This window comes from Mus caroli, unplaced genomic scaffold, assembly GCF_978045245.1.
Source record: "Mus caroli unplaced genomic scaffold, Mus_caroli_1 scaffold_10, whole genome shotgun sequence".
Taxonomy (NCBI): domain Eukaryota; kingdom Metazoa; phylum Chordata; class Mammalia; order Rodentia; family Muridae; genus Mus; species Mus caroli.
In genome coordinates, this window is record NW_028227265.1 from 100,903,616 (window position 1) to 100,917,680 (window position 14,065).

Genomic DNA, 14,065 nt, shown 5'->3' on the forward strand with positions numbered 1-14,065 from the left:
GGATCTCTAGAGATTGAATTTTGGAATATCCTCTTTTCTTCCCTCCCTCCTCTCCCCACCTCTCCCGACATTCATCCTCCCTCTGTCCCTCCTTTTCTGTCCCTTTCCTTGACTGCCAGCCTATCCACCCTCCACCCTTCCCTTCCCTTCCCTTCCCTTCCCTTCCCTTCCCTTCCCTTCCCTTCCCTTCCCTTCCCTTCCCTTCCCTTCCCTTCCCTTCCCTTCCCTTCCCTTCCCTTCCCTTCCCTTCCCTTCCCTTCCCTCCCCTCCCCTCCCCTCCCCTCCCCTCCCCTCCCCTCCCCTCCCCTCCCCTCCCCTCCCCTCCCCTCCCCTCCCCTCCCCTCCCCTCCCCTCCGCTCTGCCCCGCCCCTCCCCTCCCTTCCCTTCCCTTCTCTTCCCCTTCCTTCCTTCCTTCCTTCCTTCCTTCCTTCCTTCCTTCCTTCCTTCCTTCCTTCCTTCCTTCCTTCCTTTTTCCATTCTGTCTGTCCTTCTGTCTTTCTTTTTTGACAGGGTCTCACTCTGTAATCAAAGCTAGCTTGGAACTCACAATGCATCCCAGGATGGCCTCAAACTTGTGTCTGTTTTTCTGCTCCAGTCCCCCAAATTCTGTAATTACAGGCATGAGCCACAAGTTCTGGAATTTTCTTAGTAGAAAAAAATCATACAAGCATAACTTATATTTATTCACTGGTCTCATTTTTGCTAAGTATAATTTCCTAAACAATTTATTACACTGGTTGAGTCATGCAGAATCTTGTTAAATAATTAGAGTGATTACATTATAGCCCATTCACAGTTCTGATGAGAATGATGTGTATTTCTTTATTTGGTTTTGGCTCTGCGTTTAGAATAGCTGTCAATCATATGAATGTCCCATTTTTTGTAGTAGAGTAATTTTTAGTCATAAATAAGTGTAAAATATTGCCAATATATTTTTCTTTTACTCTTGAGACAGCTGCTAGGTTGTAGTATTTATAACCTTTTATGTTAAGAATTGGGGTCTCTTACCAGAAGCAGTGGTCCTAGAATGTCAACCCAGGCCAGTTTGTGGTAACAAGAGAAACATGACTCTTACTGCTACTGTATGGAACAAGATTTTTTTTTCTCAAAGAGAGACAAGATCAGGATTTCTCAGTAGTGGACTTTAGTAGCCACATCCTTTAGGTCTTGTTGCATGGGTACTTTGGTTGATATGATGATCTATCTGTAACCCCTTCTTGATGCAATAAAGTATCTTGGGGTCTTGGTCACCAAAAGCTGGGACTATGACCACAGATCATATGATTGCTTAGTCTAATCCAATATAAAATCTCAGATAAGACCTTTCATAATGAATGATACTGGCAAATAAGGCAAGACAGGCAGCACGCGGTGATTATGTCTTTTCTCTTACAAGAAAACGTCTCACATCTTAGTATGCACATTCCTACGTCACAGTACAGGAGTTAGGACAGTACACACCAAGTTTTTTTATTATTATTATTATTATTATTATCAGTTTTTAAGTATTTAACTAGTTTGCATTCTGAAATTGCAAGTGTTGCTGAGATAGACTAAATGCTGTGGTCCCAGGTCACTCATGCATATGCTGTAACCCAGTCTCTGTAATGTGAAAGGATGAAAAGATCGAGTCTTAGGGTGACAAGCCAGAGCTCACTATGAATAGGATTTCAATTGTCTTAAGAGTTCTGAGACAATTTACAGCTCCTGCTACGGCGTGAAACACAATGAGAGGCACTATTTGTATTGCCTAAGCATAGGCTTATCTGCTCAATGATCTTGTGAGATCAATGCCTGGACCTTGGTCTCTCCAGTCTTCAGAACTGTAAGAGATAAACTTTGTTGCTTATAAACTATGTAACATATGATACTTTCTATAGTAATCTGGACTAACACACATACATACGCACACCTGTTCACATACATATAACTGTTTGATTACTTCAATTATTTCTGTACACAGAGAGGGCTTTGATATATGTTATTTTAATTTTGCCATTTTTTTATCATTTATATTTTTTCTTGATAATTTTGTGCAACTAACAAATTTAAAACAAATATGTGCTTATTTTATTTTCTGGTAGAATGATGTAAGTATAGTTGCTAATGTTGTCCCATTCAAACTTTTGCCAAATCTTCCTGCCTTTTCTATCTTTCTGAAAGGACACATATTTCAAAGTGTTTGCATGTTTAACATTTGTATTTATTAGTGGTTTTACTGAGGAGACCACTACATACTATGTTATATTCTTTTCTAGAGTTCCATAATATTCACCAATATGAATAAAGCACAACTTATTTGAATATCCTTAAATTAGTAGTCAAATGAGATAGGAAAAGATTTTATTTTTTATTCACTAGGTCATTTTAATCTATCTTTCTAGACAGTGAATATCTTGGCATGTGTGATGGTCCACACCTTTAGTTCCAGAATTCAGGAGACAGAGACACATGGGACCTTTTGAGTTTGAAGCCAACATAGTGAGTTCCCAGATAGCAAGAGCTACATAATGAGACCTTGTCTCAAACAAACAAACAAACAAACAAACAAAACAAAACAAAACAAAAACATCAGTGAAAATCTCATATAAATTATATTGATCTATTTATGTTTAGGCTTATAAAATAAATTTATTATCGTACAGAGGCAGTATGATATATATGCCCAAAGTTTTTGTACAAGTTTATAGTAACATACTCCAGTCAATAAACATGAAGGCTACCATTTTCTTATATTATCTTTATTGGTTAATTCTATTTTATTGTCAATAAAATAAGCATGAAACTATGATGTAATTGTTTTCACAGCTATAATTATAGAATATTATTTAATCAATTAGAATGTTCACTTTCAATGTGTTTATTTTCTTGAGTGTTTTGATAATTAAAAATATTTTTATAAAATTACTTCCTTTTTATAAATGTGCAGAAGCATATCATTGCTCAAAATATCATCTTTTTATTATATGTGTTGCCCAAAATTCTCTACCTAAACACCATTTAACATGATATTTTTATGCAACTTCTAAAGGATCCATTGTATTAGGTGTAATTTATGTACTGAAGACAAACCAAAATAGTACAACCGAGCAATTTCTCACAATTTGAACAGACCCAGAAAGTCATGACTCAAATCAAAACCTTATGCACTGCTTTCCTTATTTACTGTTCCTTTTTCCTGACCAAAATTAGACTCTGTTTTCTCACCAAGTGTTACATTAGCTATTTTTAAAAGTTCATGTATATTATCTATACGTGGGACATGCAACTCTCATTGCATCAACGCTCATATTTATAAATACTAGAAATATCCATTCTCCAGTGTTTTTCTTCCCTTTTTTACCGATCCTTTAATTAAATGCCACTCTTCTGCCTTAACCACGCCCTACAGTGTTCACTAATTTGGAGTTTCATTTGTCTTTTATCTCCCTCCGTGGGACTCTCTCTTTGCCCTATGCTGAAGAAAGTATCTCCTGGCACATCATCTTCTTTAGACCACACTCTTCCATTGTCTTAAGGCCCTCATCGTTTAATTTCCATATTAGCAGCATGTCTATTTTTGCCATTTTTTCTTTTTCCATTTCCTTAGAAATATTTTATTATTCTTTTATTCATTACTCAACCGCCTTACTTGATGTCTTAGATGCCTTTTCCTGTTCTATCCAGCTTCATGTTTACAGTTGCTTCTGAATGAGTTCCATTGATTATGGAAACATTTCAACCATCATGCCTTCAACAATGACATACTCATTCCCTGCTTTTTAACTTATACTAAAATTCTAAATGGAGACCTCTCAAAGTGTAATGGGCACCTTTTATTCTTCTCTCTGTATCTTTCACTTTCTGCTTGCTTTTTCTTATGTAGTCATTCTGTTTATTTCTTAGGATCTATCGTTCATGTTATATTATCTGTCCATGGTAATTCTTGCCATTAAATCAACTCCTTATTGCAACTACTATATTTTTAATCATTGAATCTATACCTATGAAAATTTTCATTTTTCTAGTTCTGTTGGAGCTTTCCCATAATTTGATATAAAGCAATAAATATTAATTATATTAATAATATTTTTGTTTACATTTGATAAAGAGTATTAACCTTTTATGGGTGAAAAGTAATTTAACGCTTTTATCTTAGGTTTAGTGTGATACATTTTATATTTGTAGTTCTTTCATGTGAGTACTCTGATGATGTCAGTCCATGGGCTTTACACATCTCTATAGAACAAGGAAAAGAATCTGTTGCCATCTCTTATTTTAATAACATGTATTTATATAAAATAACAACTTGATGATTATTAATCCTTTATATTGTCATAGTACTATGATGTGTCAATATTTGATCTTTTGCTATGTATTGTGTCTAGTAGTTTAAGCGCACCCTTAGCAGGACAAATACCTCAGCTTTAATATTAGATATTTCCTTACTTCTATAATGTAAAATTTATTTCTCTAAAATTCTTTTTCTTTAGCTCTTTGGATGTGTTTCAGAGAATCTTAATAATTTATTCTCAAGGCTTCTTAGTTCACCTGCATGTGTGAAATTGTACTTTGGTTTTCCTGTATTCTGATGTCTTGATCAGTATTAACTAGTTCTCTATTTCGCCAGTTTGAGCCTTGTGTAATCGGTGTCAGTGGTCACATTATTTACTCTCGATTCCAACATTTCCTATTTGTTTCATTTCAGTTTATTTAGCTTCCATTTATTCATCTTTTAAGGAATGTAGCTCCTCATTTTTTCAGAGCATCCCAAATAAAACTCTGAAGATCTGTTTTTCTCCTATGGTGCGAACTGACATTCAAATGCTGGTTTTATTGTGATCTATTTTTAAGTATCATATTGAAGTGTTCTAAGATATTGATTAGTGTGGTTGTTTTGAGGTCTCCAGCTCCTTGTATATGCTCCCCCCTCTATTATCTCCATCCTTAGGTGACCTTCTCCTCCAGGCCGATTAGCAGTTGCCTAGATCCAATACCAGGGCCTCAAATGCAATACTAAGCCTTATGTGTGTCTTTCCGGACTGTGTGTTCTTACATTGCTGCAGGAAATTATACTTGGATCTTAAAGCAGTGTGTGCTTAGTTTCACTTTTCAGCCACAAAGTGCTAACGTTCTGATTCTTGCTTCCCTACCTCGCAGGCTCCACTCTCAACTTGGATTACTCCACCCGTAGCCGTAGCCTTTGTCTAGAGCCAGAGAACTGACTTTGATTTGCTATCTGGTGCAGGGCCATTTATTGTCTGTGTCATTTCATGACTCAGATTCTCACCTTCTACTGGCTAGAGTCCATAAAGCCTCTGTATTATCCACTATTTAGAAGTTGTTTTCTTGGTGATGCACAGAGCTAGTCATCTTGGTTTTGAGTCAGATAACAAATGTTAGATATTCTTTTTCTATGTGTTCTCTATCATTCCTCAGTGTTAAGAGTAGATGTTTCTATATGCTGAGGAGCAGAGTCAGTGCATCAAGTGGGTCAAATATCATATCCCTATACCCAGAGTTTAAAAGATACAATCAAATATCTCAGTTCGTTTGATTATTCACGCACAACTGCATATACCAGTTATGCATATGAAAAAATATAATAAATTCTCTCCAGACACTAATGACCACACCCTTGCAGTGACCTATATCACCTTTATTCTGGAGATTAAGAAGTCCTTATATCTGACAAGAGGAACAGAAAATGTAGTTGAATAAAATTGCAAATGAAAGTCTCCTAATTTTTATTTTCAGTAAAATGCTACTTAACATGCAAAGTAGACTTTTTCTTCTTTCAAAACGTTTGCCAACCATTTACTAATGAATGCTTTTTAAATCTGTTGCCAGAGCCTTAAAGACATAGGAAATTACATTTTTTCCCACTATACCTATGGAGAAACAGCAACAGATTCAGGTTAACGTGGATAAAAGTAAAAGCTTTATTTAAAAACTAGATGAACATTCTTTCTGCTAAATTAGCATCTTCTACTTGCAAATCTTTTATTATTAATCGTGTAATAGACAGGCATTAAGTGTCCTTTAAAGGGTACATGGAGGATGTCACTTCTCCAAGTCTCAGGAGGATGAAAAAAGGGAAAAGAAAAACCAAGGAATGGGAAGGGATGTATAAGAAAAGTGATGTATGGAGAAAGGCTGTAGATGAAAAGGGATGCATATCAACTGTCCTTTTTACTGTACAATCCAAGGAACCTATCTTTCCTTTACTATACATCCCAAGGAACTTATCTTTCCTTGCCAGATTGCATTTTTACAAATGTATGTAAAAAGTCAAGTACGTTCCATTCTGATGATAGCACAGGCTACTTCCTAAATCTATAGGGACCACACTATTTTATTTTATATATTGTATATTTTATTCCATTGTTCAGATTTATTTATTTTATCCATTTATCTATCTATCTATCTATTTATTATAATGCTTTCTTAATTTTTTCATCTTAAACAAGCCGTATATTCTTTTCTTCCTACAATTTTGGTGTTCAAACCCTCTCTGGTACACATCAAGTCTTCAGTCTTTAAGTCTAGAGTAAGACAGGCAGCATTCACTATAAAGACACACTATCTGGGCCTCACCCTGTTTGTATACTTGAAAGTGGACCCTGAACCTTGCCTTTCTCCCAGTGGCTTGCTTTGATTAGTTGACTTATGGTAATGATCCCTGAGTTGCATGCTGTTAATGAAGGGATGAGGACTTTGGGATGTGACACTGATCATCGTTTTACATTTGTAGCCTGTATTTGTGATTCAGAGCTGAACTTGCAGGTCCATCATTTTCCTGGACCTTCATCCTTACACCTGGAGATAACTGTGTGCTTAGTGCAGGAATTATGAAGTCATGTGTACTGTTTAGCTCTTCAGGTTCTGTTTAATTATCTTTGAATTATTAACGAAAATGAAGATAATTGATAATTGCTTTATTAATTATCTCTCCTTATCCTGACTATCCACCTGAGGACATTGTGACAGTGAGCAGATCAAGAGAGATAACGAGATAACGAGTGAATGAATAGATGATACCCCAAGTTGGAGTGGTGAAGGAGCAGGAAAAGAGATGGAAGCTTTGCCAGCTTCCACTGAACAGTGAGAATACCTGCTCATTTTCCTTCCAGTAAGGAATGGTATCAGGCTGTTTCTCCTGCGCTGCCACAAAGGCCACCAAGTGATGAGATGTGGAAATTGTTGCATTTCTGATACTAAAGGCCAAAGTCATATTGCTCAAAGGTTGCCTGTTCCTCTGACTGCAAAGGTTGCATCTGCTTTGAGCTAACACATATTGTCTTTTCTAATCAAAGCTTATTATTTTGAAAGCACCAATGCATTAATTTTACTGTCTGAGACTTGTGTGCTTGTTATTATTTTTAAGTTCTTTTCATTCTTCAGTGTTGGCTGCTAGAGCTGAATCTCTGGAAGCCTGGTGCTCAGGAAGGATTCCTGGGGTTCAAGTAGGAAGGCACACTTGCAGTGTCAGGAAAAACCTGTTTAGTTGGAGTCTTATCTCAGTGCCCCGCTGCCCTTTTTAAACAAATGTATTGGATTTTCGCACTTTATAGCTGCTTCATAGCCCAATCTCTAAAATAGACCTCTCTAATTTTGTCTGTATGTGAGAGAGAGTTTACTTAACAAACGACCCCATATTGCCTTTTACAGGGAAGGTTGTTAACCTGGATTATTGTACACAGACAGAACATCCCATGTGAACTGCTCAGAGCTTTTAACACCCGTTCCTCTCCTCTGCTTTCCAGCACGTTCATGGATCCAGTGCCGGGCTTTAACCATACAGGGCTGAATAAATGACAGTATGCTCATGGTAAGCTTCATGCATTTCTGAAATGTGTCACTCTGATTGAACAAGACTGTCCTGGGAAATGACTGGCATGCAGTATTCCCAGAGGAAATGTGTAAAATATCTCATTTAATTGTCTTGCCAAGTTCACGGATTGAAGTTGCCAGCTGTTGCCCTTTTGTCCGGTTGATTTTTAGTCTCTCCACATGTATTAGCATAATTGTATGATTAAATAGAGACAATGGCTTTTTATCACAAACATCCAACAGTTGCAGAGCTAGAGATAGATATTAGTTGCATAAACAGTGGGCAGGTTCAAGGGAGAAGAAGCTGCAATATTGTATCACAAATGTAGGGGGATAAATGGTCCATGACCCATGCCCAAGAGAATCAAGTTATTTTAAGCTCCTAAAAAAATTAATTTTAACATCCATTAAAACTCAAATTTCCCACTAAGCCCATAGATGAGGTAACCTGTAGGACAGATATACATTATATAGCAATTCCAGTTCTGAAGCCTTACAATGGTCTTTAGCCTCTCTCTTCTTTCCAGATGTATCTGTGCTCTGTCTCTAAAGGTCTTGATCTCACTGGCTTCACCATCTTGCTTTTGTTTCTGTTTTAACTGAGTCACATGCAGATCCCGAAAGAGGATAATCTACTGTTACGGGCAGCCAAGACAACACTTCTTCATTTGAATGCCTTCATGTCAAAAGTCATTTTTTTTAAGTACTGATGTTATTTGTCAGTAATCTACATTTAAAAAAAATCTGACTCATATACCCATCTTCATCAGGAGTAAAGTTACCTCCATAACTTTAATAATTTTATGGGATTTCAAGAAGGAAAGCCACCTCCTTGGCAAGCCATTCCACGTAAACATCGCATCTTCCTTTTGCATTGTATAGAAGTGGTTTCCCTATCTCTACCTTATGCACTTTCCTTGGAGTTTTGCCACTTATAGAGTTTTGCCACAAGCAGATTAGCTAATAACTCTTCCAATGTACTAGAATAGCTTGCCAGCTTGACACAAACTTCACCAGGGAAGAAGGAACTTCAACTGAAGCATTTCCTCCAATTGTGTTGAAATTGAAGAGCTCATGATTGGGACCAATGCTTTCCTAGAAGAGGCCTTACCTTCTTCACCTTTTGGCTCTGTGGTGCCAGGGGACAGGGCACCATCAGGGAATGGGTCCTCAATGCTAAATCTGACATCACTTTAATCTCAGGTTTTCTAACATTCATAGCTGATAGAAATAAATTTATATTATTTAGAACCTGATAATTCTTCAGTATATTGTTACAGCAGCCTGGTCCTTCTAAGACATACTGGGTTATAGTTACTATTATAGCTTAATTATAATTCTAAAATAATCTCTCTGCAACACAGTGTGTTTCATAAACAATTATTTCAGTTCCAGAAGACACAGCTTAATTTCCAGTGCAGTTGAGTAACTTGTATTCAAAATCATTTAAAATGTAATTGGTTATACAATTCGGTCAAATAACATCAGTGTTTGGTAGAGGAAACAGGAGGGTCTGGCTTACCCTAAGCCCACCAGTCAGCATTTGGCAGTGTGAGGCTGAGTTGCTTTGTGACCAGATTCTCAGGCTCTTTGTCTTCTTCCTCTCCTCCCTCCTCTTCTTTACACTGTGTGTGTAAGCAGGTGAAGTGCATGTGGTGTGTGTGTGTGTGCGCGCGCGCATGAGCAAGTGTATGTGCATGAAAGGATGTTTAAGGCATTCTTGTAGATACTAGAGAACACGTCTTGAGAACCGGTGCTTGCCTTTCACTCCTGAATCCTTGGGATCAAGCTCAAGTGGCAAGCTTATGCTGCAAGCAGTTTTACCCATGGATTTATCTCACTAACCCCAGTTCTTGCATGGTATGCTGTTGCACCTGGGACAGAGGTCTTAATCTCGAATAATAATTACTCAACTGTTTTATCCAAATAAACATGTTTATCTACACAAATGAAACAGCTGTACAGGATTTAAAATAGTGGAAGTTATACACATGCATGAAATTCATGTGTGTGGCATAATTTATATACAGTGTAAAATATAGGGTGTGCAACACTTCAGGTAACACTGAAGGTACAGCGTCTGCTCAGCCCATAATTAAATAAGACATGCCCGTGGCTTGCTCTGTGAATTTAGAATTACAGAAAATGGTTCTTGTTCCTGATGTTCCACAACCATTTACTTACATCGGCCTTGGGCAATTTTCTTCTAAAGTTAAATTCATCGTCCTTACCTACTAATAGTGATAATATATCAGCTTTGTAGAGTCTTCTTTAAAAACATGTATGAAGACCCACTCCTTAAGATTAGGATTTGTTCAATGGTAATTTTGTTTTACTACCATTTCATTCATCATATTTTCTAGAATTATTAATGTCAAACTAGCTTATCTATTTTTCAGATGCCCAAAATAAACTGATTTTATTTTTTTGCTCCCTGTGGGGGACAATAAAGAGAATTAACTATGGTCATAGAATATTGAAAATACAACTAATTTTTTTCTTTCTTTCTTTTTAAACAGAAATGCTCATTTGTAATGGGACTGTCACATAGTCTTCGGCCATACAGGAAGGCAGGCAATGAATGAGTAGTTTCTGGGAGACAGGTGAGGCGTGTTTGGTAGATTAATTCTCAATTCACCTTCTCAGAAGGAAAGGACAAACCCCTCATTTACCAAGATTCTAAAGAGATTTCCAGGCAAGTCCCTGGCCAGGCCCCACATCATTCTTTGCTTTGAAGCATCCATTCCCCAGAGTTTGCTTTTCTTCAACAGGACCCAAACTTGTTATTGAGCTGCAAGAGCTCTGTAGGAAAAATCAGCTCCTTCCACTGACATGCACAAGCCTGGTGTCTGCAGAGAGGGATGGTCTACCTGTTTATCAGGTAATCAATCTTTGTCTATCATCCCCTTTGTCTTTGGGAGCAAGTAAGTTAGTGGGATTACCTCCTCCACAACAATCACTCCACCTTAAATCACTTTTTCCCCCCATACAGAGGTGTTTGGGAGCAGGTGGCACTTGGACAAGATTTTTGTTGTTGTTTGTGTGTGTGCATGTATGGGCTAGTGAGCTTGGTAGCCATTGAGGAACCACTTGCCAATGCTGTCTTTTAATTGAAGCTTTCCTTCTGTATTGAGAAGCGAGGACCCAGATTTCTGACCAGCTGAGTACAGGGGACATTTTGAAAGCTTCTGACAGAAAGCCATGGTCTGACTGTGGAGACCTGGACAGGAAGCTAACTGTCTTGGGGAAGGGGGTTGTCGCCTGAAGCTGGTTGCCTGCTCCAGCAGATGGGGTAAAGAGGCAACTTTGAGGCCCTTCCAGGATCAGGTAAAGATCAAGCCTTCTAAAAAAGGGGGGCTGGGAAGGAAGGGGTGGTGTGCTTAAACAAGTGTTCCATTTTCTTTCTTCTCTGAAGACTTTGAGCAGGTCTCCTTTTGAACTTTACTTACTTACTAGAAAGGCAATTTCGAGGGCCTGAATTGGAATGAACAAAACCACATTAAGTGGTCAGATGTGAAGCAGTTTTTAGAACTTTTGAGATTCCAAAGCGGCGAGTATAACCAAAAAAAAAAAGGGGGGGGGGTTGCTTCCTTACAGCAAAACAAAGCAAAACTTGATCCCATACGTCTCCAGAAACCCTCGATTCATTCCCTCTTCGTTTTCACATTTGGGCACAGTTGAAGCTTATCATTGCCCCACCCCACCCCCCTTTCTCCTTAGCGCCCGTCCCGTCCTCCCCAGGACTGCGGGTAAAAGTGGAAGCCCTCACATCAAAACTCAAAGTTGAGCGAAACCTTGGTTTCCTGGAAGCCACTGTCTCACTCAGAGTTAGCAAGCCAGAAGTCCACATTCTGCCGCTGGGCGCTCGCCTCCAAGAGGCCGGGCTGCTCGGCACAGCTTGCGCTCGCGCATCCTCGCCTCCGGCCGCGGGGCTCGGGCGCGCAGCAATCCCGCACGCGCGGGGACCTCTGCAGCGGGGAGGCGGTGCCCGCACGTGCGGCGGCTGCGGACTCACCTGCGCCTCCCGAGCCCGGCCCCGCCCATTGCCCCGCCCCGGCGTGACTCATTGGCCGCCGCTCGGAGGGGTGGAGCAGGGGCGGCCCCGGGGCTCATTAGCGATGCGGTCTCCCGGCTCCGCTTGGTAGTCCTGGACCTGGAGAGGAGCTGGGGCTGCGGGCCGGCCGCTTAGCGGGGACGGCGGGCGGCGCCGCAGGAGGCGATGGGGACGCGCGCTGCGTCCCGCTGTCCATCTGATATCCCTGTTCCGCTGCTGTAGGAAGCGGCTGTAGAGAAAAAGAGACTCTCCACAGACCACCACCCCCGGGGAAACCTACTGGCGTTGGCTCCCTGCCGTCGTTCCTCGCGGACTTTCAGGGCGTGGAAGAGGAGCGAATCCTGAGAGGAGCTCGGAGCATGGGGACAGGGGCTGCAGACGGCAGCCGCGGGGCGCGTCGGTGGCTCCCATGGCTAGGACTCTGTTTCTGGGCGGCGGGGGCTGCGGCTGCCCGAGGTAAGCGCTGGGTGGACGGTGGTGTGAGAGGGGAGCTGACGGAGGAGGAGCGGGACTCTCACCTTCGGCATGGGCTTACCAAGTTGTTCTGGCTTCTCTCCGCGCGCATAGCCCGACTCAGTGGGAACCGTGTTAGAGGAGCTCCAGGGGACCACTGCCTTTCAACCCAAGTTTGCTATCTGCAGTAATCCTACAGGTTGCTCTGACCGGAGGGGGGGGGGGGCTACCCTTGAGTTTCTGCACCCGCTGAGATTTTCCAACCTCCCTCCCCACCCTCCGCCCCTCAATTGTTGCAGACTGGGAAACTCGTCTTCCCTATATCCTCTCTCGCCTTGGTCCTCTCCACTTTTCCTTCTTGGGCGAGCTCGTCCCTGGGTGGGAGCCCACGGTGATGTTCGAGATTGCATAGGGAAAGAGGCTTGCCAGTGGGTTCCAATAGAGACTGCGCTTTTTTTCCCCTTCAGGGGGAAGCATCCAAGCTGGTCACTTCGCTCTGCACCAAGCCCCTCGAGCGACCCTAGCCCTGGCTCTAAGCCAGCAGTGGCTTTGCCTTACAGATTCTGCGAGGGGGCAAGAGCTCTGGGGAGTGTGTACCCTGGGGTTTAACTGCGCCTGCAGTGACCAGCCGGATAAGCAGTTGGCCAGAGGGAGGCTGCACTCTCGGCGCATCCTCTCCCTATCGGATGCCTATACCAGCTTGGAAGTGCGGGCCCTACTGAGCAGCAGGGAAATTTAGAAGCAGCGATTTCTCTGCTTCTAATAAGCTCAGACCCCGCCCCCCCCCCCACACACACTCTTTTTTTTTTTTTTTTTTTTTTTTTTCTGGATCCACTGCACTCCAGCAGAGCATCAACTTAAAGATAAACCACACGGACCTGTTTTGAAGCTGATCACAGGCAGTTCCAGACAGCCCCAGTGCTGTGGCTACCTTTGAAATAATCTAGAAGCTTCCCATTCCCTGCCCTTCTTTACCTTTCTTCTTTGCTGCTTGCCATCCAGCCGGCTTAGAATATGTAATTGCATTAAATGATTTACCTAACGCTTGTCTAGCAAGCGGTGGCACCGGGCTAACCACCTCTCCTTCTGTTCTTTCTCTTGAACATATCGCTAGTAGCTGTGAGGCCTTTGGAAGGGTTCACAAAGATGCCAAGAACCGGTATAATCTCATTTTTTTTTTCTTTTTATAGAAGCTAACGGTGTTAGGAGTAGCAATACCGCCTGGAAAGAGGAATTAAAAGGGTGGATAGAGGTTTTCAGCAGTATGATCCTATTCTATGCCTATTTGCATTTCATTTCCTGAACTTTTTCACCCCCCCCCCTTTTCTTTTTATAATGGAGCAGGCTTTCAAAAATAAGGAAAGGCTTTAAATACGAGTGATTGTTAGAGTGAGGCGTTTCTTTCTCTTGTTGGAGGAGCATGGGCTTCAGCCATTTAATATACTACGGGGGAACTGGAGACTGCCTAACTGCTCAGGCAACTCTTGAGTGTTTTCTATTCTGTTAGGGGGAAAGCAGGGGTGACAGGGGTCGGTGCTTTGCCCCTCTCTTTCTCCTACATGAGGCCCGAAATGTCCGAGTTACTACTTTCTAGTCACAGCATGGGATAGCTCATGATGACTGACTCCAGATACTGACCCTCAGAATTTAGTTTGTGGAGTTGTCTTTAAGGCAGCTCAAAACAAGAGGTGGGAACACACGCCAGCAGCCTTTTGGATGGGGTTTTGCTGGCTGCGAACGAAGGCT

At 41.2% G+C, this 14,065-nt stretch overlaps 1 protein-coding gene across 4 annotated transcripts in view; it reads left to right on the top strand.

Moving 5' to 3' along the window:
* The first annotated feature begins 11,988 nt into the window (after nucleotides 1-11,988).
* Unc5d (unc-5 netrin receptor D) overlaps nucleotides 11,989-14,065 on the top strand; it is a 535,933-nt gene continuing 533,856 nt past the window's right edge. For all 4 annotated transcript variants that reach the window (XM_021169824.3, XM_021169825.2, XM_029480897.2 and 1 more), the window contains exon 1: nucleotides 11,989-12,322. In XM_021169824.3, coding sequence (XP_021025483.1) covers nucleotides 12,226-12,322 — 97 coding nt within the window. In that variant the 5' untranslated portion in view covers nucleotides 11,989-12,225. The remainder of the gene's footprint in view (nucleotides 12,323-14,065) is intronic.